This window comes from Mus caroli, chromosome 16, assembly GCF_900094665.2.
Source record: "Mus caroli chromosome 16, CAROLI_EIJ_v1.1, whole genome shotgun sequence".
Lineage (NCBI taxonomy): Eukaryota > Metazoa > Chordata > Mammalia > Rodentia > Muridae > Mus > Mus caroli.
The window spans coordinates 27,337,820-27,364,826 of NC_034585.1; the positions used below are offsets into that span (position 1 = coordinate 27,337,820).

A 27,007-nucleotide genomic window follows, 5' to 3' on the forward strand; every position below is an offset into this window, starting at 1 on the left:
AAATACTAAGGGGGAGCAGGGCGTGGTGGCACATGCCTTTAATCCCAGCACTTGGGAGGCAGAGGCAGGCGGATTTCTGAGTTTGAGGCCAGCCTGGTCTGCAAAGTGAGTTCCAAGACAGCCCGGGCTCTACAGAGAAACCCTGTCTCAAAAAACAAACAAACAAACAAACAAAAAACCAAGGGGGAATGCAAACCGCATGCTCTTTAGTGATAACTATCACCCACCGAGCAGTTTATGTATGCAGGGTACTGGGTAAAGTCTTTATATGTTTTATTGCCTTTAGTTCCCACAACAACCCTCTGAAGCAGGTACTGTTTTGTCCCTTTTCAAGGATGAGGAAACCCAGGCTTCCAGGATGTGTGTACAGAGTCCGCAGGGGTTAGTAAATGGGGACATCAAGTCGGAACCCTCAGTCGTCAGCTCCCGGAGCATGTGTTTAACCACTGTCTCTCATAAGCACAGGCAGCCAATTACGACAACAAGGGTTTAATTGTTTTCTATTGGAAGGATAAATGAGAACGTGATACAAGCGCCGTCCACTGGAAACCAAGCTGTCATTACAATCATGAACACCTGCCCCATGGTCACAGCTCCATAAATGCTTGTGAAATGATGCGGCCTTCACCTATGGGAAATGGGAAACACATGACGTATGGAAACTCCCAGGAGGCCAGTGGGACAGACACAACGAGCAGGTCCCCAAGCTTGCCAGCACAGGGCTTCTCCAGATGAGTTCTAGAACCCCCTCGGCCATGCTCTGGTTCCTGAGGAGCCTCGGTTTCAGAGCAAGCCCCCTCTGTAATGAGCTGAGCTACAACACACAGGAGTTCCCATCCCACCTCCGTGAAAGCAGTCATTTTAGTCGGGTCAGGAGTGGGTGCTGCAAAGTGGCTGCTGTCACTGGGATGTAAATGGGAGGAGTTCCTGTGTGTCCTAGCTCAGTCTATCGCAGAGGCGACTGGCCCCGACATTCGTCTCTGGATCAGAGAACAGTGCCTTTCCTAACAGCCCCAGAACAGAACCGACTCAAAATGAGACAACAAAGAGGAACTGACACGAATTCTCCTTTCAGGTAAAGGGACAAGAACACTCCAGCTTTATCCTGGGAAGAGCCTTCATCTCTTGGACCTAGGGTTCGCTTTAAGCCGGTGTTCCTTCGGCAAATGTTACTCAACCCTTGCTAGGTCCAGGAGAGGTCTTGCCCACTGGCAGGATGTGTCCTCAAATTCAGAAAACAAGAAAGGGCTCCTCTCTCCACTAGGCACCCAGCGCTGCACAGTTGGACCTGATGAGCCAAGTCCCGTCGAACCCCCACCCCCAGCCCCCTTGAAATTAAGGGGAGGAGAGGAGGTAACCCAGGCCAGGCTAGAAAGCAGTAGCGATTTACAAAAGGTACTTCTGAAGAGAGGGGAGGAGAAGGGACACTAAGAGCACGGGAGAGGAGAAAAGGCTTGGGAAATAGTGTAATGGCACGCCAGCATCCTGCCTGCATTCTTCTTGGGGCCCCGTCCACAATGCTCTGGTCAGTTTCATTAGTTACACAATTTTCCCATTGCCTCTAACAAGAGCTTCTCTTTGATTAATGTTCGAAACAGCTGGCCGATTTTAATCATGGCAAACACGATGGACGCGGCTATGATGGCCTGGGCTACTAGAAGCAGAATATAAAGACCCCAGTAGAGCCTGTTATTGGGACTTTCACCCCTGGCCACCAGCTGGGCCCACGTCTGGGACTGCCAGCTGTTAGGCAGCCAGGACGGAACCGGGGCTTCCAGAGCATTTTCGGTTGGAGGGTTGAGAGGGAGGCCGCGAGGATCCGGACACCACGGGTCACCCTGCAGCAGCTCCCAGAACGACAGGCTGGCGCGTGGTTCCGGGCCAAGGCACTGCGGGGGCTCGTCTCGGCCCAGGATGTCCGGGTGATGCCGCAGCCACTGGAGGAAGGGCCACAGGCCACAGTCGCAGAGCCAGGGGTTGTGACCCAGCAGGACCTGGGTCAGCTGGGGCAGAGCCGCGAACACGTCTCCTGGCAGCGTCTCCAGCTGGTTGTGCTCTAGCTGCACGCTCTCGAGGCTGCTGAGGTTGCGGAAGAGCGTGCGGGGCAGGGCCCGCAGCCGGTTGTGGCGCAGCGACACCTGGCGCAGGTGCCCGAGGCCGCGCAGCGCGTCGTCCGGCAGCTCCGCCAAGGCGTTGGTGTGCAGCGCGAGCACGCGCAGCTCCCGCAGGCCCTGGAACGCGCCGCGCGGGAGCGCGCTCAGGCGCGGGTTCCGCGTCAGCCCCAGCGTCTGCAAGCCGCTCAGGTTGCGGAAGGCAGCGGCGGGCAGTGTGCTCAGGTGGGTGCCGTTCAGCCACAGCTCCCGCAGGCCAGCCATCTCCCCGAACAGCACGTCCGGGAGCTCCTCCAGAGGGTTCTCGAACAGGGTCAGCCGAGTCACGCTGCTCACGTGAAGGAAGAGCGCGGGCGGCAGAGTCTCCAGGAGGTTTCGGGACAGAGTCAAGGAGCTCAGGTTTCCCAGGCGGTCGAAGGCACCCGGGGCGATGGAGCGGAGGTGATTCCGCTCCAGCCGCAGCTCGGTCAGGGCGCCCAGGTTGCTCAGCAACCCCGAATCCACAGACGTGAGCTGGTTTGAATAGAGCAGCAGTTTCTCAAGCTTAACTTGAGCCCCAAGCAATCCCTTGGGCAGGTGGGTCAGGTTGTTTCGCGATAAATCCAACACCTTCAGTTCTCTCAGGCTCCAGAAAAGGTTAGCAGGAAGAAAAGAGAGCTGATTCTGGTTCAAACCGAGCTCCTGAAGGTTAAGCAGTTGCTGAAACAGGTTTTGATCAAGGTCCCTTAGTGCATTGTGGTCCAAGAACAGCTGTTCCAAGAGTACCATCTTATCCAGGATCGCACGTGGAAGATGAGAGATTTTGTTGCGCGTCAACCTGAGGGTTTTCAGTTTTACCAGGTCATTGAAGGTGCCGGGGTCGATGGCGGAAATGTGGCTATCTGAGAGCATCAGGCGCTGAAGGACTGTCATGCCGCTGAAGCTGTGGTTCCGCAATATGCCCTGGTCCATTCGGAAGAGCAGGATGTGTGTGAGGTTCGTAGGCAGACCTAGCTCAGCGATGTGAGCCACGCTGCCGCCCGAGCACTGCGCGGCATCGCGGACCACACACCTGCAGGTTTTGGGGCAGGGAAAAGGTTGGGCACGCAGGAGTGCGAGCACCGCGGACAGCAGGGCGCTTCTTAGCATGCCTGAAATGCAAGAGCATAAACAAGGCTCAGAGCATATCCTGGAGCCCTGCACGCACTGCTGCAAGCACAGTTCTTGGGCCAGCACTCTCACCGCCTTGGAACGCTCAGATACAACCAAGTCTCCCTCTATCTTACAAAGGCTGATTAAAAAAATAAATTACTTTTCTATTCAGCATATGTGGGTATTGGAGAGTAGATCAGTCTTATAGGTTTCCATTTGTATCCACTGAGACATCTCCCCGGTTCTGTTTAGAGCATTGACATTTGGGCATTTTCAAGCTACAGAATGGACAATACCTTAAAGTCGTTACAGAACGAATTAAAATTGCTACGGTCTTTTTCAGAGAACAGAAAGCAATGCCTACTGTGTCACTGACTTTAACAAGTTAAGCAGGGAAGCTTTATCCCCAACAGTCAGCAAGAGAACAACAGCAAGGCCCACTTCCACTAGATTCAATTTCTTATATATTTTCAAAGTACCAACACCCCACAACTCATTACACCGTTTTTGTAACTCCCGGCCCCCAGCCCGGTGGAGCAGGTCCCATTGCTTTATGCCATGCTTTTCCGATGCACTGTTACAGTAACACGAGAGCAGTAGGCCGGCGCTCCAATGAACATGAGGTTAATTTAAGTGCCACATAAATAGCATTTGAAGAGGTTTTTCTGACTCGCACATTTAAATAATGAGCTACTGTTTGCTTATACACCAAGCTGCTTAATAAAACTACTCTTGGCATTGAGTTACCCAGGAAGCACACAGTAATACTAGTTTACTCTGTTTCCCAAGTAAAAATTTGTACTGTTTCTTGTACCAGGTCTCCTTTTGCCCCTATACAGACTGAGCCTCTAACTGCATACACTAATTTAAGAATATTTGACCTTACCTGAAGCAGTTCTGCACCCTGGACTGACTGAAAGGCTTGCAGCTCTGCTTATGACTTGGCACTTCAGAGAGGAAGAGGGAAGTATTCTTGCATCCTCAAGATAAAGACCTTACCAGATAAAAAGTCAAGAAAAAGACTATCTCCATAGGGCATATTCTAGGTTTTAACGACAAGAGCTTTCAAACTTTAAGAGTCTATAGTTAAGAGCCCTTTTGTAAAAGCTAGAGAATAGAGGGCCTAAGTTTTTCCAGAAATGGCAGACTGTCATTACATGGGCCAAACTTTTTTTTTTTTTTCATGCTATATTGCACTAACTCATTCCTGTGCATGAGTATGTGGGTCTACGTGGCAGTGCCTCACTTGTGGGTGTCAGAAAACTTTAGGCAATTGGTTCTCACCTTCCTCCACATAGGTTCCCAAGGACTCACACCATGTCTTGGGAGGTATCTTTACCTGATGAGCCATCTCCTTTGCTCAACATTTTATTTCTTAAATAAGGCCAATGAATTCTCAAATGCCCGCCCTCCAATGGTTGGTCTAGCCATTGTCAAACATATTCAGTAATAGCATTGCTCAAGGGTTCATGTTCAGTTTAACTTAATGTCAAACTGCCTACCACCGTGGCTTTATTGTCACAGTGCCACATTGTAAGAACATCTGGTCTTCACATCTCTAACTTGTACTTCAATCTTGGTCATTCAGATTGTTTCCATGAATGCCTATTCCTTGTCCCGAAGAGCAAAATCGCATACCAATCTATCAACCTATGGTCTCAATATGCTTTATAATGTTGCATTTCTGTCTAATGACAAACTTGTCTTTCTTACAGTGAAGGGCCACCTGTTCTTCAGCTTCTGAGACACTCGAGTTCCCCTTTTATGTCTATTTTTCTCTCCTTTAGACAACTTGGCTATGTATATGTAGCTCATGCTAGCTTCAAATTTACAATCTTCTGGCGTTAGTGTCCTAAACTTTGGGAATCACAAAGAATGCATCACAATGTCCAGCTGTGCTCATTTTTCCTATATGTAACTATAACGTGGACATTCTTTATAAGTGCTATTATTCGTCGGTTGTCAAGTCATAGATTATCAAGTAAATCCCTCCAAGGGGGAATACCCACCAATTCCTTTAAATGCTCTCACGCAGTTTCCCTTGGCATTAAGATCTCCAGGGGATACAGATCCCTTTGTATGTACCTAAGAGGCAGAGGTGCTTCTATCACTATTTTCCACTTTTCACCCACTTTAAGAACAAGATCCAGAGCTTGGGGAGATAGCTAGATAAGCAAAATGCTTGCCTTGTAAGCATGAAGACTCATTTAATCCCTGGAACTTCACAAGGGAAGCTAAGCACAGTAGGCAGAGGGATCCCTGGACCTTACTTCAAAAGTCTGGCTGGCTCTGGTTCTCACCAAGCAGCAACCCCAAAGCCCCTAACTGCCATTCTGCTTGCAGTGTGCACCAGCCAGCCAGCTCTTCCCACAACCAGTCCATCAAACTAAATAGCCAAGCTGCCTTCCTCTCAACCACCCTCCCAGGCAAAAACAACAAAACCCCATCTACAGTGAAACTGGTTCTGAGAGAGCTAGCTGCAGCCACATAATCAAATAAGTGTGTGAGGATCCAGGAAAAATGACATATTTAATTCATTAAAATTTTTTATTTTGAATAGCTTTAATCAAAAAGGATTTCATATGGTATTTACAATGCTGAATGTACAATTATGAATATCTACCTTTTTGACAACAGGGTACCATTCTTGAGCAGCAATACAATTTTAAAAATATAAAGATGTGTCATTTCTGATATATAAAGTTACTTAAAAAAATCCACGGTCTCAGGGAATTCACAAATTATAACAGGAAGTAACTTTTATTAATTTCATGTGCACATAATTACCAAATTGTAATACATTAAAAATACATGTAAATGCCCAGACTGTACAAAAGTTAATTCCCTATTTTGTTAAAAGTTCCCAGTGGCCTCCCACCATAAATATACAAAACCCTTTTAATTGATACAACAAAACTGCATGCATGAGATATTAGATGTTCTCTAAAGCTTGAAGTTGATCTTCACTGGATATGAGTTTTTGCTGCTTTTGGGAAAAAATATATATGGAAGAAACACATTGTTTACCATGCCTTTGAAACTGTGCAGTACTTTCATCAACATGGGAAACAAATGAAGTATAAAAACGAGAGGTTTGCTTAAATGGAAAGCGTTTGAATCTCAGGCTTGTTGGCGCCACACTCGCCCAAGCACTGTCTGCAGCATTCCCTTACAGCAGTTGGTGCTACAAGATAGAAACCAGTTACCATTATTTATTTATATGTAAGGGAGGAAAACAAACAACTTTAAACAACCCTGAGGGAGACCCACATTAAAAAATCTTATTTATTTAAAAAGTTAAAAAGCTACATATCATTATTTAACAATTACTTTACCAGACATTTCTGTCCTTTAAGTATGTGCATAAATAAAATTTAAATCAGCAATATTACCAATCTTAATACATCAAAATAATATATGTACAGATTTTAAAAATTTAGGTCTGTATATATTCAAATAATTTAATGTAAAATTCAGAACCAAAATTACTATGTAATGATGACTTACAGAAGACTCAGTCTACCTATGGCACTAAGCAGGACCCATGTCTGCACTCAACAATATTCTCAACTGGAATAACCTATCTTATCTATGTTCAAATCTAACTTCGTACAAATGCTTTCTCTCACCTACATAAAACCTTGTTCCTTTGCAAACAATATGGACAGATGAGATATAAACCCTTACCAACTCTAAATGTTAAAATGAACTGTCAAAATAGCCTTTATGATCATGCTCTTAAAGATGTTAAGTACAACTGATATTGGGTTTCTAAGCTGTAGTTAGCAATTAATCATGTTTCAGTATTTAAACCAAAGAATAAGAGTTAACAATTCAGAAAATGATTGAATAACTTTAACATTATTTGAAATGAACATAGAAAGTATAAAACAATAGATAATAAGTAACTATAGAAAATAGTGCTAATTCACAGCTCAAGAGGTCTAAGATGCATAGCTTCATAGAATCATTCACGGGACAATTGTTCTTATTATCTAACATGTAATAATATACATTTTGTTGGAAAAAGTCAATTATGTATTTCCTAGGAATCACTGTGGCAACAGCAGTAATAGTGATCCTGAGACACATTTACTTTTTCTACAATTACCAAACATCATTTAGGTCTTTGCAACATAAAGAAAAATAAATAAATAAGGAGGAAGAGGGGGTTTCACAAATCTGGTTAACATTTGGTAAATTTTTAAGTACGTACTAGGGAACTAATGATAAACCAGAGTGGAAAGCATACACTTGTAGTTAGTTCATAAAGAACACAGAATAATGTTATACTGTTTTGCTAATTTGTTTTGCTAAGTGAAGACACTGCCAAACTGCCAGGTCCTACCTAGGAAAGCATTGTAAAAGTTCCTTGAGAACGGAACAGAATCAGATAAGACACAAATGTGTAAATGCTTTCCTCATTCCTTTTGGCTAAATAAATGTATATATTTTTCTTAATTTTCTCAAGCTCACTTGTTACAAAATAGGTATGTGGTGATCTCTGGTGCCACCTAATGGCACGAAACAAGCTCTACAAGTTCATATTGCTTTGTAAAAGTCAAATTCCATGTTCATTATTCTTTTAAGCCCCATTATTCAAAGAAGAGACATAGCAAGGTTAAGGTCAAACTCAAAACAAAACAAAAACAGCATCATTCCATTCCATTCCTTTAGGTGGGAGGGAGGGAGGGAGGGAGGGAGGGAGGGAGGGAGAATATGAAATATTTAAAATGATACAAGTCCCAAAAGAAAAAAACAAATAGGTTTGAAGAGGTATGAATGAGATCTACTGCCAAGAGAAATAACCTCAATCCTTCTCTGCTTGTATATTCTGAGACAGGCTTTTACTATCTATTCTAGGACTAAACAATTCTCCTGCCCCAGCCTCCAGTGCAGGACTAGGGGCCTTTACTTGTCATGCCTAGCTGCTCAGAAATAAACCCCTTTTTTTTTGGGGGGGGGGGGCTCAAGACAGGGTTTCTCTGTATAGCCCTGGCTGTCCTGGAACTTAGAAATCCGCTTGCCTCTGCCTCCTGAAAGCTGGGATTAAAGGCGTGCACCACACACCCGGCTGAAATAAACCTTTCTAGTGACTAGACTGCTGTATGGGAGCCATGGAATACTATGAAGGACATCTCAGACAGCAAGCAGTGGAGCACCTTACTGTCTAGAAAGTGACACCCAGGCAGGCGACACAGAGAATATAAAACCAGAAATGGAAATTACCTGAGTTGCTCTATCAACAACAACACACAAACTCACTCCTAACTCCAGGTCATAAAAGAAAACTGGTGTATGTCTAACGTAGAGTTCTTTGGGAGAAAACACTGGATCAAAACAGGTTTTCGACCTATTTTCACTGGAGGCTAATCACAATTAACTATATTTTTAATAATCACAATTTTGGGGCCTATATATAAAAGAACTTTCTAATAAGGGGATTTATGAAAATTAAATTTAAAGAAGCAAACTTGTCAAAAGCTAAAATCTATAAAACCCAAACACAGATCTCTCATACCCAATATAAAGTATATATCATATTTAGGTTACTGGATGAAGAAATAGCCAGATTTATAGTTAATAATTGTACAGCAAATGATATTTTACTGTTTTGTGTTTTAATGAACTGCCATATTATGAGAGGGATATAAACTGAACTAGTGCCATTCCGACACAGCTCAACAGTGTCAGAAAAGCTCAACAGTGCATCCTGCTGACACTGCTGCTAGCACAGAGAGCAGCCTTTGTTATGCTATGGTGATAATCTGACATGATCCATTCTCCTTTACTACAGCTTTGGCTTCCGTCGTTGTCTGAGGTTTAGGCGGCCACTCAGGATCGAAGCGGAGCTCCTGTGCTAAGTACATGTACTTTGCTTTTGGAGTTTTCTTTCTACAGCTCAGGGCCCAGGACAAGCAGCATTTTCCCCACCGATCCACTGACTCCTAGGAAAGGAAAAACACCAGAGTAAGGGCTTTTTGGTTAAAGCATGCATTGTGCACAAAACAATATGAAATAACTTCTGAATACAACAAATAACTAGGAAAAACTTCATGCAAAAAAGCCAGCTTTCAATTTAGGAACAGATTACTTTTAAAGAGGATTTTTTTCCCCAGCTCCTTTAGTTTTGTGCACTGTGTGTCTTGTGTACTGATATACTCTCTAACAGAAAATACTGAGAAGATATTTTTAGTATTTAATTTGGAAATCCTCTTACTCTATCTCAAATTACTTTTAGATTACCCATATCCACCGGTCACTTTAATAAGAGGGCAGTGAAAGATGTCATTGTTACTGCTAGTATCACTTTCAAAACACAAAGCATGAAGCAAACACCTTAAGGTGAAAATCAGGATCTCATTGTCACATTGGGGGGGGGGGGGGGGGGGAGGAATCACATCTTTGAAAACCACAGCTTTGGCCAGGAATGGTGCTCCATACTTCACCTCTGAAAACAGCTCATAAATTATTTTGGCTATTACTTCTCCCAAGTAAAATTTTGACCCAGCCCATACTACACTCTAACCTCGATAGAAGCAATTGTACAAAATGAAGGTACAGCATACCAGATGAGCATTCTAATATGAACATCCAAAGTACCTACAGCCAAGGAAGGCAAATATGTTACAATGTATACTTGAAACACAATTCTTAATTGGCCAACAGGAGCCTGGCATGTGTAGCATCTGCAATCCTAGCACTGGGGAGTCCAAGGCAGAACATTTTGGAGTTCACCACCACACTGAGCTAAACAGCAAGCGCTGGGCCAATTTTTTTTTTTTTTTTTTTTTTGGTTTTTTCGAGACAGGGTTTCTCTGTGTAGCCCTGGCTGTCCTGGAACTCACTTTATTCGAGGCCAGCGCTGGGCCAATTTAAGCTACAAAGTGAAAGTTCTGCCTCATACAGCTGATCCATCGATCAATTAAGGCAAAGAGTAGGCAATGGAAAGGACCAAAAGTACTTCAAAATGAAAGCTCTAAAAACTAAATCCCCCAAGGAGAGATCATTTCAGTAAGACAGCCATCTCTGCCCCTCTTCTTCAGTTTGTAGATAGAACAATGTACTGCATTGCTCCTAAGGATTTAAAGGCAAAATGGTAGTCACAGATAAGCTGAATTACAATCTAGGGGAAACTAAAAGATTTAAAGATTATTCTCCAAGTAACCTCTATTATCATCACAATGAAGGTTTTTAGATATGCACGGTGGAATGTGCCTGTAATAACTACTACTCAGGAGAGGCAAGAAGAGCTTCACAAGTTTGAGGCTAGCCTGGTCTACAAAGTGAGTTCAAAGTCAGCAGTGTTATACAGTGAGATCCTACATTTTAAAAAAAAGGAAAGGAAATCGAAGTAGGGGTGGGGGTGGATTTGGGGGAGTGCGGCTGTGCTATTATTCTTTTTAAAAAAAAAAAAATCCACAACAGAGCTAGCAGTTTCCTTCCCAGTGTGCTTGCACCACAACAATCAGTTACTGCATTGTACTCCTTTCCTGTGCTTCAAGTCTTCAGTCCAATTGTGGAAAAGATCATTGTTCCTAAATATGAAAGCTGTCACTTTCATTTACAGTAGCACTGCTAAAGCGTCAGAGAAACACATCATGCTTGTCTGTGCAGATGAATCTTTTGAGTGGAGATGATATACAACAGGCAGAAAACCAAAAGTAATGGGATAAGACATAGACACACACATTCCCCCTCTAAATTCACTGTTCTATACCCCTGGAAGCTAAGGCACTTTTAGAGACAGAAGTTCACATGAAATAAAAACTTTTAAAAATTAAGAACCAAGCCGGGGCGCTTGTGGGTATGTGTGCACACACAAACACACACATGCACACACAAATGTGTGTGTATGTACTTTTCACATCTGTTTAAAACAATGTATATTCATTATACGTTAAGTCACAAGGAACACCTGAGATCCCCCTACTCCACCATAGTTAGAAACATGTTTGTTCTTTATCTCCATACAAAAAAATACACTATATATATAGGTTGGTGAGACTACACATAAATGTACCACACACATCTCCCCCCAAAATACCACAGTTCACTGGAAGAGAAAACTAAAGGCTACAGGTATGACAAAGTGAGAAATTGGGAGAGGAAAGCAGGAGGAGAGAGCCAGTCACTGTGTAACACTGAGGCTATTTAGTCACAGGGCTTAGAATGAACACTGGGATCTCCCCAGAGCAAAGTGTCAGTCCCCGAAGCACAACACTGGGTTCCTAGACTTAATTAATTTGGAATGGTTAATGTAGCCAAACAGAATTCCTGAGACCCTTGTCTCACAGGTCAGCAGAGAACCATACAGAATGTTCATAAAGATCTGTAGCTATAATCTTGCTTCTGAGACATTCCTAGTTGTACATTCTAATGGCCAGCTTTTTACAACCAGCAGTTGTTAGGAAACATTTTCATGCATGGCATGTATTGTGGTTTTCATAAATCTTCCAGATCAACCCTAAATATAAAGCAAATACAATCCAAATTAGTATTCTATATGAGTAAGTTGAAGCAGTATTTTCATATAGATTTTCAAGCTGCAAAATGGCTACAGTTCACAGATTTTCATCAATGAAGTATACACTCAACAGGGTGCACAGCAAAATGATTCTCGTTCTCCCATGACTTCCCAGTTAAGCCACCTAGAATAGTGTGGAGCCTAGATTGCAGCCTATAGCTCGAAATCTTCAAGCCAAAATCAATGGTCCCCATGAGTATGGTAAGGAAAAGAAGAAAGGGGTGTTCTCTCCCAACACTAACACAGTGATTGGGGAGCTGGAGTCTGAGCTCTCCTGGGCCTCTCTAGAGCGGAGGAACACTGAAGAGGCAGTGTGGAGGAAGGACTGCAGCAGTCAGCACTACACATGCCCTGGGTAATGCTCCCAGCAGCCGTCTGCCCTTCCTTCTTCCCTTCCACGGGAGTTTCTACTTCAGGATGGGAGACACACTGGGCTATAAAATTCTTTGGCAGGGATTGTTGTCTGCGTACATTTATTTAGCAACACTAGTGGCCTCTACCTATTCTGTGTCAAAACCTGATACCTAAAATTGTCTCTAGACACTGCCAAGTGGTCCTTGCTGGAGGAGGGAAGGGAGAGGAAAAGGAAGGGAGTTAGAGAGAGTTGCCACTGAAAGAGAAGCAAGCATTACACTCAGAAGAATCTGATGGAAGAGGAAAACTAATCTCTCTAAAATTAGAACTCTTTTCTAAAAGTAGAGCTCCAAAAAATGCTCTCTTAAAACCACAGACTGGGCTGGAGAGATGGCTCAGTGGTTAAGAGCACGGACTACTCTTCTGGAGGTCCTGAGTTCAATTCCCAATAGCCACATGGTGGCTCACAACCATCCGTAATGAGATCTGGTACCCTCTTCTGGCCTGCAGACATACATGCAGGCAGAATGCGGTATAAATAAATAAATCTTAAAAACAAACAAACAAACAAACCCAAACGCCACAGAACTAAGGCCAAAATTCTTGTTTACTTAGTGGTTTCCAGAATGGATCCGTCTGTGGGACACGCCAAGTCTAAATGCTATGGACTATCCCCCATAGCATAGTGTTCATTTCCTCCCATGAACACTTTTAGAGACAGAAGTTCACATGAAATAAAAACTTTTAAAAATTAAGAACCAAGCCCGGGCGCTGGTGGCACACGCCTTTAATCCCAGCACTGGGGAGGCAGAGGCAGGCGGATTTCTGAGTTTGAGGCCAGCCTGGTCTACAGAGTGACACAGCCAGAGCTACACAGAGAAACCCTGTCTCGAAAAACCAAAAATAAATAAATAAGAACCAATAATTAGACTTTTTAAGAAAAGATGCATCAGTAAAGAACATGTATGTTTTTGCCATTTTATTGTGGTTGAAAAATTGGGAATTTCCTTGAGCTGAGTGTGATGGTGCATGCTTTTAATTGCAGCATTTAGGAGACAGGCAGACAGATCTCTGACTTTGAGGCCAGCCTGGTCTACAGAGTGAGTTCTAGGACAACCAGAGCTGTTATCCAGAGAAATCATGTCTCAAAAATCAAAAACAAACAAACAAACAAAAAAGAAAAGAAAAAACTGGGGATTTCTAACTCAAATACTTTATAGGGAACTTAAAAGGCCTACTTGACTAAATAAGCAAATAAACACCTCTTTAAAACATACCTGCATTGGGAGTTAGAGATCTTCTTGGAGAATGTAAAAATTCAGTATGTTTCCCTAGGCTATGCCTTTCCAATCAATACTGGTATTTCACATGAGAAGAATGACCTGAACCCATGTGACCTTCTGCAATAATGAAGTCCTCTAAAGAAAATATAGCTATTTGGTCACAGAGGAGATCTAGCTGAAGGACCTCAGCCCCAGTTCTCTCTGGTCTTGCCCACAACTAACAGGCATCACACCGCTTTGAGGAAAAAGAAATTGGAACTGACTTCAGGCTCATGCTTATCAATGCATGCCACCATTACTCCACCACAGAGCAGAGCACAAAATGGCACTGTAATCCTATACAGCAAGTCTGGCATGAAACATGGATCTTAGACCATTATCAACACAAAACCCAGAGATTTAGGTAAAACCCACCATTTAGGTAAGAAGGTATAAGAAAATGAGTTAATGATCTAAGTAAGAAATTCCAGCCAATCCTCATCAATCCCTCACATGGCTTAAGGATAGCTGAAGCCTTGAACATATCACCTACTCTAAAAAGAGCATTGGTAACATGTTTTGAAGCAGATTCTAATGCAGTACAATCTATCCTTCAACTATGATCTAGTACTTCTACAGATACTTCACATGTGTGAGATTGTGTGCGACAACTCCTGACAAGGTGAGATTAAGGTTTTCATAGGGCTCTGATTGATTGACAGCAGTCTAAGTATAATCTGTCCATCCTGTCAGGATCTCTGCTGTAACATTCTCTACTAGGGAACAGATTTGCCTGCTTCTCTTTCCTTTTGCCAGAGAAACCTTGTGTTACTTGTAAGTCACAGGCTATTTCACGGACTTTAAAAGCCCTCATCACTGCTTAAGTAGAAATAAACAATTTTCTGAGTTAGAGTTATTTGTCAGGGAAAGCAAAAGGCCACCTTAAAATAATGCATACATAGCGACTGGCAAAATAAATACATGAAAATAGTAAAATACAAATCAGAAATAAATCCTCAAAATGTGTTGCTTGATTTTGATTAAAAAAAAAAAAAAAAAAAAAAAAAAAACCAAAAAAAAAAAAAAAAACTTGATTCAAAACTGTTTGTGTAACATTTACCCTGTAAAGGAACTAGTGACAATCAAATACATAAATAAAGCAGACAGAAATGGAAGAATTAACTCTTAGCTAGGAGGTCACACGCCTTTAATCCCATCACTCGGGACAAAAGCAGGCAGATTTCTGTGAGTTCAAGGCCAGCCTGGTCTATAGAGTAAATTCCAGGACAGACGAAGCAACACAAAGAAACTCTGTATAAGGATAAGACAGACAGGCATACCAACACACACACATACACACAGAATTAGGGTTGGAAAAGTCTTACGAAATTCCCAAAGTCCTAAAAAGCCTCTATTAAGTGCTTGCCATGATTTTCCTAAAACTTGTTTAAAAAAAAAAAAAGAAGAAGAAATGCCAGGCACAACAAAGACAGCGGAAGCTACACACACAGTAACAGAACCAAGAACGCAAGTGGAAAAACCAAAATGTAAGTGAAGAATTGACAGTAACTGCTCATTTCCAACCTGTGGTGGCTGTGTGGTGCTGAAACGACACTCTCCTTGTTTGTCTCGATTGAACACAACTTTCCAAAGGACCGTGTCAAGGAAGAAGCTCTGAGAGATATTCCAGTCAGTTAAGAATTAAACTTAAACAGGTCATTCCTTTTAAACACACACATTTGATAACATTCACACAATGCTACATCACTAACACTGATTGGCTTTTCATATGGCAAGCCTCAGTAAATACTACAAAAGGATAAATAACAGAGCTTTTATAATAGATACAAAATCACAAAATTCTTGATAAAAGACTAAATTTTCTAAAATTCAGATTCGCTCTCCAGTGCTCCCTTAACAATGTTGATGATTCATAGCCTTTTTTCTTAAAGAGTTATTTTCACTTAATATCTAATTATTAGTTCCGTCTATATATATACACAAACATTTCATCAGTGCCCAATACAAGTAATTCTTTAGTTAACAAGAATAAAAACTAACATTTGAGAAGATGGATGTACACTGTAAGAAAGGGAGTGCTGTGACACAGTCCTAGATGTGCTTTTTAGGCACAGAACCTGAACAGAAAATGTAGCCTATGGAACAACTTAAAATGGTACACTACAAACATCCATGCTCCCATATGTCAACTTAAATCTAAGCCATCTTTTGTTGGGACAGCTGAGTTTTAGGATTTCTCAATCTAGAATTACCACTAAAATATACACATACTTTCAAAAGCTTCCACTGTAAAAACCTTTAAACACAGTTTTATCTGCCACATCTGTTTCTTATACTGGTATAAAGAGCAGCATTGAGAGCTTACTACTCTTTCTTCCTAGAGTGGTCCCCTCTACTCTCCCCTCAGAGCACACGGCTCTGGGAGCTGCCTCCTCAGGATACCTGCTCCTCTTTCCACCCCCCATCTCATTTGTCCACCTCATTCACATCTAGTGCCTGAATGCAACGCCATCAAATCTTAGAAATCTTAGAATCTTACAGAAAAGGTCAGATCAGGAAGCTAAATGAATTTCCCTAAAATGAAATGTGAGTGTGGGCTTCTGAATAATAAATAGTATTACCTGCTCTCTCAGCACTAAGTCACCCAAGAATCCCAAAGCTGAGTGCTTACCTCCACCGTGATAGACACGAAGGCATTGATAAGAACAATGATAAGCATATATATGCGCCACTGGTATGGTACACACATAATCTAGAAGACAAAAATACTTTAGTTAAAGTTGTCATCTTAATTGATATTAGAGTATCACACCATGGTCTCTGAAGCCAGGCACGGTGGCACAAGTACATGGCTACATACAGACACAGAAAGGTTATGAGCTTAGGCAACCCTCAGCTACCTAGTGGGTTCAAAGTCAGACTGGGATACCTGAGACTGTTTAAAAAAACAACAACAAACAAATCCAAGCTTACTGAAATCCTATTACATATATACATATGTATATATAGGTATATATGTATATAATAGGATATATATGTATATAATATATATAGCAAATTTATATACACACATAAAGTATTTATGTATATTTTTCATTAAACTTTCAATGTCACAAAGCATGCATCTTTTCACACAAAAAAGCTTCTAACTCATAATTTGAAGTGACAATTAAATCTTAAGAGACTCAAAAGTCCACGCATGCTCTAATCTACAGCATTACAAATGTCTAACAAATCTATACTTTTAAAATAAAATGTCTTTCAAAAATGAGGCAGTGGCCAGAGATTGCTCAATGGTTAGGAGCATGTGCTTCTCTTCCAAAGGCTCCAACCTCAGTTCCTAGCATCCAGTCTGGTTGCTCACAGCTACCTGTTAATCCCCTGCAGTTCCAGGGGATTCAATCAATGCTCAATCAATTCATTTGGCTGCTACAGTCATGGCAATCAGCATGCACATCTCTTTAACATATACACAATTAAAAATACATCTTTTTTAAAACACTGAGCTGGATACTAATTTAATAGTGGTCAAATCTTAAGTTGAGTTTCCCGTACTTAAGCCTCCAAATAGCTGAACTATATATCTACATGCCATCACATCCAACCAAAATCTGTCTGCTTTCTACAACCTAAAACATTTTAGTTATCAAGTATTTACCACAGAGTACCTAAGACACTCTGTGAAAGGCCAAGGAGATGACCTGATGTGTGTCACATTAACATACTACCACTCCTTACAGTTTGATGAGGCATCTGCAAGAGATGATGGAAGGCCAAACCAGAATTGCCCAATGATCCCAATCACAGAATTGATTTTCAGAATAGGAAAACAAACAGCAAAACCAAAACAAAAACAACAAAACACTCAAACACACTTTTTAAATGTGAAACGCTAAGAGGCAATGGGTCTTCATGAACAATTAGTTCACAGGGGTTCCTCCTTCAAGGAAGGATCAATGTACTAAGGTAGTTTAGTTATAGGAGAAGCGAGTGAATGGGGCTTCCTTTGCCCTTTCTTACTATAAATACTTATTATGTGATCTCTTCATGCCAATCTGCCTTCCCAGGAGCCTTGGGGCTCTGAAAGGAGAAATGGCACCTGCACTAAAAGCTGACCAGATGCTGGTCCAGTGCTCAGACATCCAGAACTGAAAGCCAACAAACCAAACCAGCAAACAAAAACCCCTCTCTTTTCTTTATGATTATCTTTAAGTATTTTGTCATGGCAACAGACTCCATTAAAGGGGCCAGAGTGACGGCACAGTGGGGTACTTGCTACTCTTGCATAGGACGTGGGTTCAGTTTCTGAGCAAATGGACCTAGCAAACAAGCAAGTGTTCTAATACCTGACAAAGATATAGACTTGAAGCCAAAACAAGTGATTAAAGATGGTCATTTCATATACCAAGACGACATTGCAAGTGTAAACATGGGTTTTAAAGACAGTTGCACTAAACTTCAGAAAACAAATTGTATTGCATAAGAAGTCACAGATCAACAGAAAAATAGTAGTGGGTGACTCCAACACCTGCCGCTCATCAACTGACAGGTCTTCTTGACAAAACAAAATGAAGATGAGAATTAGATGACATCACAGACTTAAAAGACACCTACAGAACATTCCATCCAAACACTGCAAATACATTACTTTCAGCAGTCTTTAAAACAGATCATATATTAAGAAAACTCCTAAGAAGGTATAGAAGACCTGAGGTCCTTGTACTGTCAGGTAAGTACTAGGGAAACCAGGAATGTCTCTTCAAACAACAGATGTATTTCCAAAGGTTGGGAATGGATGTGGTTAATAAACCTGTGACCTTTCCATTAACTGTATGCCCAGGTCATGCCTGGCTCTCCTTGACTCTTCATTTTTTTCAGTCTATAGCACCATCCTCTTCCGGACCTTTACCATGGGCTGTTTACCCTTGAACCCGCTTTCCCAGTTAATCCGAAGAACATATCTTTATGGAAGAGGTCACTTGGACTTTATCAAGTTTTGATGTAACTATGTCTAAGCTTTACTGTACACACAGGACTGCGTTATCACCAGGAACCTTTCCCCAAAATTGTGCTGTACTTAAATATGCCTGGAAAAAACTACTTTGTTGAGTCAACACCTGACAGTGAGTCATGTTGTACTGGATTTCCTTCTTGCCTCATGTGAATCAATAAATACTCTGCTGGCCATAGAATTTGCAGACCAGTAATCTGGAACAAAAACAATACTGGGGGAGATATAACCAAACTGATTTCAAGTCATACTATAGAGCCACAGTCACAAAAGCAGCATGGTACTGGCAAACATCGCTGCCACCACCACCATTATTACTGAGACACTGGGATGGATAGGATAGGATAGGATAGGATGACGAAAGGATGGACCATCCAGAGACTACCCCACCCGGGGATCCATCCCATAATCAGCCACCAAACGCAGACACTATTGCATATGCCAGCAAGATTTTGGTGAAAGGACCCTGATATAGCTGTCTCGTATGAGGCTATGCCAGTGCCTGGCAAATACAAAAGTGGGTGCTCACAGTCATCTAAACACAGGGCCCCCAATGGAGGAGCTAGAGAAAGTACCCAAGGAGCTTAAGGGTTCTGCAACCCTATAGATGGAACAACAATATGAACTAACCAGTACCCCCAGAGCTTGTGTCTCTAGCTGCATATGTAGCAGAAGATGGCCTAGTTGGCCATCATTGGGAAGAGAGGTCCCTTGGTCTTGCAAACTTTATATGCCCCACCCAGTACAGGGCCAATTAAGTGGGAGTGGGTGGGTAAGGGAGCAGCAGGGGGGGGGGCCACAACTTTCGGGATAGCATTTGAAATGTAAATGAAGAAAATATCTAATGAAAAATTGAAAAAAAGAGAATAGAATAGAATAATAGAATACCTGGATAAGAGTTTAGGAAACTATTGCAATTTGATTTTTGACGAAGATGTCAAAAGCACTAGTTGGATTAAAGATAGTATTTTCAACACAGTATGATGGAAAAAACTGGAGAACAAAATGTAGAATTAAACTAGTTCCTTATCCCAATTCCAAATAAATGAAGAGCCTTAGCATAGGACCTAGAACTCTCAAATGTAAACAAACAAACAAACAAACAAAAGTAGAGTATACATTAAGATATTGGTACAGGGAAGGACTTTGTGAATAGGACCCTGACTGCTCAGGCAGAAAATAAGACCAACAGCAGACAAATAGGATCACATTAAATTAAAAATCTTTTGTATATCAGCAGCAACAACAAAACCCCAAACCAAAACCAAAACTTTGTCTATCAAGAGGCAACCTATAGAATGGGAGAAAATCTTTGCTAAGTATACATCCAACAGAGGATGTTCAGAATATACAAAGAACAAGAAACTTAAAGAGAACAGCCAAAAAAACAAAACAAAACCAAAAAAAAAAACAAAAAACAAAAAAAACCCCAAACAACAAAACAAAACAAAAACAAAAAAAAAACAAAAACAAAAACAAAAAAAAAACCCAAACAACAAAACAAAATTAACAACAAAAAAGGAACTGAGCATTCAGGATAGCATTTGAAATGTAAATGAAGAAAATATCTAATAAAAAATTGTTTTTTAAAAAAAGGAGCTGAGTAAAGAGTTCTAAGGGGGGGGGGGGAGCCAGTCACCATTTAAAAGCACTCAACACCATTAGCCACTAGGAAAATAAAAATTGAAACTGCTTTGAGATTCCATCTCACCTGGTCAGAAAAGCTAGACAGAAAAGTCAAGAAAACAAATGACATCACATGCTGGTGAGGATGTGGGAAAAGAACCCTTAATTCACTACTGGAGGAAGTATGTATTGGTGCAGCCTCTATGGAAAGCTAAAAAACAGAAATTACCATGATCCCAGCAATCTCATTCCTGGAAACTTCAAGGATTTTATATCCTATCACAGGGATAGCCACACAGTCACTGCTCTTGTTATCATAATAGCTAGGAAATGAAATCAGCCTAGATGCTCATAAAATGAGGAATGGATAATGAAAATGTGCTGCATACATACAATGGAATTTACTCAGCTATAAAAAATAATTATGTCATCTCCAGAAAAATGGGTGGAACTGGAAAAAACTATAGTAAATGCAGCAATGCAGGCTCAGAAAGACAAATACATGTTTTCACTTATATGTGGATTCCACCTTCAAATTTTTAGTGGGGCCAGGAAGCAAGAAGGGGGCCTTACAGGGAATGGAGGTAGTGGAACATATGTAATGTGAAAGTAGTGGGAAACAATACTAGTGGTTAAAGGTTTCAGCAGGGGTAGGGAGATGGGGAGGAAGAGGGAGTTAGGGGTGAGCTAAGAAAATAGCCTTATGGACATCTACTCTCTGTAAGCTAATTAACAATATACATAACCTACAGGGACTGGAGAAATGGCTCAGCAGTTGAGGGCACTTGCTGCTCTTGGAGCTTCAGGTCCCAGAACCCCACATGAAAGTTCACAACTGTCTGTAACATATATATGTTTTGTTTGTTTTGTTTTTTAAAAAAAAAATGGGTTTGAATGAAGTACCATGCTTCCTCCAGAAGACATAAAATATTATATGATATTCTCAGTGTCAGGTGTGGGCTATTTCCCTAGGTCCCTCCACCAATACAGACTACAACCACCGCTCATTCATCACAGCTGGAAGACTCAAGTGCTGAAGATACAACACTTCAATTGTAATACAAAGAAATCAAGCTGAAACTGATCTGAACAGTCAGCAGTGGACCTGGAATGCAAAGATGTATGTACTAGTTAGGACACAACCAACTACTCTGAGTAGATTTCAGGCTTACTCTATAGGGCAGATCTCACTGCAAACTTGATGGCTGTAAACATGGTCCATGGCTTGGCCAAGTCATGATCCCTAGGGGAATCTAATCCTATTGTTTTGACTAAATGGATGTGAGCCTTCTAAATATGTCCATTTCCATTGAACAGGGCTGCTCTCAATCGTGGTCAGAGAAGCTTCTTTGGTCAGTGTCCACAGCAGTCAGCACAGAGACTGCAAATGCAATGTGACCAACTGCCTCAAACTTCTACTAGTATTCATCACCTATCCTGACAGACAATATCCCCTCCAACAGTGCACCAAAATAAGTCTTTCCTCATCAGTTATTCATGGGAATGAGAGAAGTAACTAACACAACATGAAAAACAGGTATTGCTCACAGAAAAGGGAACTAATTGTACCCTGAATTTATTGAGCATCTCAACTCTAATCCTAAGTGCTTTTTCTGGGTCCCCAAAAGCCCAATTTAGAATTTAAAAAGAAATATCCAATAGATAACTATCTTGATGATTCAACAAGAGGCTGCAGCATACGTCCTGATCTGAAATACATAAAGATTCCTAACAAAGTCATAATAATTTGGACAATCTGATACTACCAAAGAAAAAAGATAAAAGAGAACTCAAAACACAAAATATATAAAGCTCCCAATAGGATGAAAGTCACAAAGTCCACACTTGGGAACTGATACATCACAGATGTACCACAGATGACACATGGGAAAGGATGGGTCAATGAACTAAACAATCAATCAATAAAATCTACTTTAACTATGTCCATTCTTTTTAGAGTGTCTTTTGGTAAATACAACTATATATTAGGTATAGGGAAAGAAGCAATACTGGAAAAAATAAAGGTAGTTTATTTAATCTTTATTTAGCTGTCTACCCTCCACATGATACTAACAATGACTTTCTTTCTATCAATCAATGTCTTACTACTGTTTCCCAGTTCCCATCAACCATGACAAGTAAAGAATGAAGTGCTTAGCCTTACCTCAAGAACCTGGTCAACAAAGGCAACTGGATGCAACATGATGAATAATATGAAAACATACAAAATAATCACAGATATAACAAAAAAATCTGGAAAAGAAAAGCAAACAATAAAATTAGGTGTTTCCCTTAAATTAAAAAGTGCCAAACACCAAGAAGCATACAAATACTTCAAACACACACTTTGGTTTGAATACCTCTATTTAAGTTCATGAAATATAAAAAGCATATAATGTTATTACCTACAGTATAAGACATTCTGCATAGCCTCCTCCTCTTCTTCCAACAGATTTATTAGATACATTTAAATCTATTCCCTTCAACCTTAAATATATGTCAGATAATGGTGGCATATGCTTTAATCCCAGCATTCCAGATGTGGACAGATCTTGAGTTCTAGGCTAGCCAAGAATACATAGTGAAACCCTGATCACTAAATTTAGTAATAACATCTTCACAGGCAAAGACAGAAGTTGGATTTTACAAACAAACAACCAAGCAAGCAAACAAACAAACAAAAAACAAATCCCACAAGGACCAAAAACTCCAACCAGTTTCTATGACAAAACTGAAACTACCAGGCACAGTGGTAACACCTTCAAAGCCACAACCTGGGAGGCAGAAGATCAGAGGGTCAATACCCCCTCCTCAGCTACATATCCCTGCCTCAAACAAAGAAGCAAAGTCTGGTGAGAAATGATAGTTGAGATGAGTGTGAACCATCATGATACTTGAAATGGAAGCACAAACACAATTATGCATATATAACAACTAAGCTACACTGATAGTAGGTTTAATTTTAGAAGGGAATATCACTCTAGAAAGATTGCTTCTACACCCAAGACAAATATTAAACAGTACAGACAAAAATCTCAAATTAAGTATAATAATATATTACACTGATTAGATCTAGAGAACAAGTGAATAGCCTTAGCAAAGAACTGTTCTAAGACTTTCACTGGCAATGTATAGTACTAACAGGAAAACAGAGAAACTAGCAGAATATATATGGCCAACTATATTGGTTCCTCTATACCCTCTGCAGGCACAAAGCTTACAGGAAATAAAGTGGTTTTATGATATCTCTGCTGAAATATTTTAGTATACTTAAACCAGTGCCACTGTCAACAATAAAGTGCTTATTCGCATCAACTGAAAACTAAATGAGAAGGTAAATTTGAAGTCTCCAAATCATGTAAAAGATGTACTTTTAAAACAAGTAGCTTAAAACTGAGTATGGTGGTGGTGGAGTTGGGGGCACACACTTTTAAACCCAGCTCTGCCAAAACAAAACAAAAACAAACCTCTATGGTAGAGTACTTGCCTGGAAAGCTGTACATTCCTGAGTTCACCCCTACAACTGTCCCTGTTTGACGTCACTCACTCACTCACGACAGTGTAAGTATAGATAGGGTAGAATGTATTCTTAGATCACTACAGCTAATTTTCCTAATTTGATACTAATCCGAGGGCTAGGTTTCTTCATAACTATAGAGGACAATGAAAATCAAAATAGAGAAAAGAGAAAAAAGAAAAAAGAAAGGAAAATCATTGTTTCTGGACACGGCACACTCTATCGTCAATCTCAAAATTCAGGAGAATGAGGCAGGAGAATTATAAGTACAAAATCTGCTAAGGAAAAGTAGCAAGTAAAGGCATTTGCTGTGCAAGCTTGGTGACCTAAGTCTAATCTGACTCTCATGTAAAAGATGGAAGAGAGCTGACTCCAAAAAGGTGTCATCTATCTTCCACATATAATATTAATTAAAAAAAAAAAAGTTAAGTAAGGAAGGGCTGGGGTGTGGCTCAGTTGCAAGAGTGCTTTACCCAGCAAGTGTTATGCCAAGGTAGCTCCCTAGTGTTACCTGTGTGCTAGGATTGCAAACAGCTGCAGTCCTAGCACAAGCTCTGAGTAAGCTTGGTTACCCAGCCTAACCTACACAAGCTATGCCAAAGTGAGGAGACTTGGGGATATAGTTCAATGATAGGTACCTAGCTTGTGGTGGGAGTCCCTAGGGTTTAAGCCCTAATAATGGCTCCACTCACCCCCTCCAAAAAGGTTTGCCTTTTCAGTAAGTTAGCATTAGTTATATTATAAAGTGTTCTAAGTAGCATGGCATGCTTCTAGTAGATCTCCATAACAGTTACAGTTACACGGTAACATGAATGTTCATAAATATCTAAAACAGAAAAATTACCAGTAAACCCCATTTCGATGTTACCTGTTCACACATGCGCACACGGTCAGAGAGGACCCGTGCATGTGGAAATGCTTCTCAACTCCAGAATGAGAATGAGATTCCAGAGAGTATTGCTCATCTGATGTCTAAAATCTAGTCCTGGCATTTGACCTCAACAATGACATTTCTTCACAGCTACACACAAACACTTGTCACTTGCTCCATGACACTGCAAAAGCCATATCAACTAATGTCTTCAATTTTTAAAATTATTATTACCATGTGTCAACTGGCACACACACACCATGGACATATGTGGAAGTCACAGACATCTGTGTGTAGCTCAGTCTCTTTTTTCAGTTTTACATGTTCTAAGGACTGAACTCAGGTCAAGCTTTTGTGGCAGGACAGGTGGCCTTCAGAGCCATTTCACTGCTCTCATTTCTATTTTCAAAAGCTAGCAACTTACATGTTGAACCAAGTTTTGTCTATACAGCTAAAATTTTGGATATTTATATTGAAACCCATAGAGACACACAGAACTGTTGGCCGCTTCTGCAATGGGGAGCAAAAGTGATTAAAATTAGAAATTCTACAGACCCTGACTTTGACAACAGTGTAAGGGGTAAGGCAGCTGTACTGTGAAGAACACTCAAGAGAAAAGCACACCTACTGTCTCCCCAGAGCCTCCTACAGGTCCCTGCTTCCAATCCTAATTCTCTAGACTCACTCAAAGCAAGAAAGAGGCCCAAAGTAACAGGCAATGAAAACCAGAATCTTCTAAATGTAAGAGTGGGAATGGTCATGAAAGTGTCAAGACAGTAAATATTCCAAGCATTAAACACCTGCCTCTCCATGAAGAATGAATTGCCAGTTAAATTCACTTATTCCTTTTTTTTTTCTTAGGTTTTGTTTTTGAGAAGGGTCTGGCTATGTATGTGGCTAAGTAGGATTACTGGCATCTTGCCAAGATCAGGTTTGTAAAGGAAGAGAAAGGTGGAAATCATGATGTCATACTTACAATTCTTGTAGCAAGGCTGCCTGAATGGTTTTCCTTTTGAAAAGGCAACCGCCACTGTGAGGTACTGGAAACTGGAGATAAAAAACACTGTGGTATTTTCATAATTTTGTATTTTACACGAATCGAGTTCAGTCCCATTGTATAAGTGTGATGAGTTCCAACATGAGCTTCTTGTTGTATTACAAACACTGGAACACACAAAGATCCCATTAAGAACACAGCAGCATATTCCCAAGGGGCCAATGTTATTTTAGATGCCTTAAATCGTTACAATGCAAAGAAAAAAATGCTATTCATAGCAAAAGGTGCAGCAGCACAGAGGACACAGAAGGTTATTCTTTACCCTTTAGCTATAGCTTATAATCAGTTAAAATTATCATCAAAAATCTTTAAACATATTTGGAATTTTAGCAGAGTGAATGTAAACAGATCACAAGTCTGTCTTTAATTTAGCACTATCTACCCCATGCTAACTGGGGATACACTATCTTACTTAATACAAGTGACTGTACTTCTTTACCTAGGGCTCATACTTCTCTGGGGTTATACTGTAGGATGACTTGTGCTAATATGTAGCCAAGCCCTGACAACAAGATGTTTGACAACAACCTTCAATGTTTGATAGTCAGGGCTTGCCCTCCTTTTCTAAGTATACAGTACTGTGGGGCATACACAATTAGTAATGTTACTGCAACAAACACAGATGTTAAACCTCTATAAATGGACACTGAAAAGATTCAAAACAATTTTGTCCATTCCTTTGCATGGGCAATGCCTATATACATAAAACTATGGGTTTTTTTTTAAAATTTGCTAAAAATGTTAATGATAATCTCAATCAAGCAAATTAAAATATTCACAACTGAAGAGTTGACAAAATTAATTAATTCATTACAGTTTGTGAACAGTAGAACACTTCGTATGTAAATACGTAATATTCTTTCAGGATGTTTTAAAATGATGTTTAATAAAAGACAATGTGAGTGTCTCAACCCAGGTCAGATGAATCCTTTCCTTCTAACTTGGCTGTGGTACTGATGAACAGAAAATTAAGACACTCTTTCCTAAAGACAGAAGTCATCATGACAAAAAGACAAAATGATTGAGGGGTTTAAAAAAGCTGCAAGTTCTATATACATTTCAAGGCTCTTCTTTTTATAGTCACCTTATACAATTGTTACAATGGATCAACCAACTCACTCTGAATTTGGATCACACACTTTATACTGCTTGACCCAGAAAAAACCCAGCGACTGAAATCCAACGGAGATCACGATCTGAGACAAGACGGAGAAGAGGAGTGCCCCAGATATAAGGCCTGAAGGTGGTCTCTGTGCCACAAGCTCTTTCCAGGCAGGATTTAAACTCACTATATTTGAAAGGAAAGGACAAAAAATTGTGTCTAATCTTTTTACTAAGACATAATTAAATACTCTTGGAAGTAAGACTTTTCAAATTCTGGTTTTGTCTTCTAAGTATTTAAAGTTTCTGAACACTCAAGCCAGACATCATACATTTTAAAATAATCTATGAAAGTAAACGAATTTTTAGAATTCTAATTTCAAAAATGCCTCCAGTTAACTTTTACCTTTCCACTGAA

At 40.6% G+C, this 27,007-nt stretch overlaps 2 protein-coding genes across 4 annotated transcripts in view; both read right to left on the reverse strand.

The window, feature by feature from the left end:
- Nucleotides 1–1,066: 1,066 nt before the first annotated feature.
- Nucleotides 1,067–4,149, reverse strand: Gp5 (glycoprotein V platelet). Its single transcript, XM_021185498.1, has 2 exons — nt 4,129–4,149; nt 1,067–3,241 (listed from the first exon to the last, which is right to left on the reverse strand). The coding sequence occupies exon 2, from the start codon at nt 3,237–3,239 to the stop codon at nt 1,536–1,538; it is 1,704 nt and encodes a 567-aa protein (XP_021041157.1). The 5' UTR covers nt 3,240–3,241; nt 4,129–4,149; the 3' UTR covers nt 1,067–1,535.
- A 1,826-nt stretch (nt 4,150–5,975) lies between these two features.
- Nucleotides 5,976–27,007, reverse strand: part of Atp13a3 (ATPase 13A3) — a 75,795-nt gene continuing 54,763 nt past the window's right edge. For 2 of the 3 annotated variants that reach the window (XM_021184510.2, XM_021184509.2), the window contains 6 exons: nt 26,608–26,776; nt 25,408–25,595; nt 22,208–22,296; nt 16,078–16,158; nt 14,970–15,059; nt 5,976–9,190 (listed from right to left, as the gene is read on the reverse strand). In XM_021184510.2, coding sequence (XP_021040169.1) covers nt 8,993–9,190; nt 14,970–15,059; nt 16,078–16,158; nt 22,208–22,296; nt 25,408–25,595; nt 26,608–26,776 — 815 coding nt within the window. In that variant the 3' untranslated portion in view covers nt 5,976–8,992. The remainder of the gene's footprint in view (nt 9,191–14,969; nt 15,060–16,077; nt 16,159–22,207; nt 22,297–25,407; nt 25,596–26,607; nt 26,777–27,007) is intronic. The other variant, XM_021184511.2, reaches the window with a different exon arrangement.

Excerpts from the sequence above, each read along its gene's own strand:
- Gp5 (XM_021185498.1), bottom strand. The coding sequence starts at position 3,239 with ATGCTAAGAAGCGCCCTGCTGTCCGCGGTGCTCGCACTCCTGCGTGCC.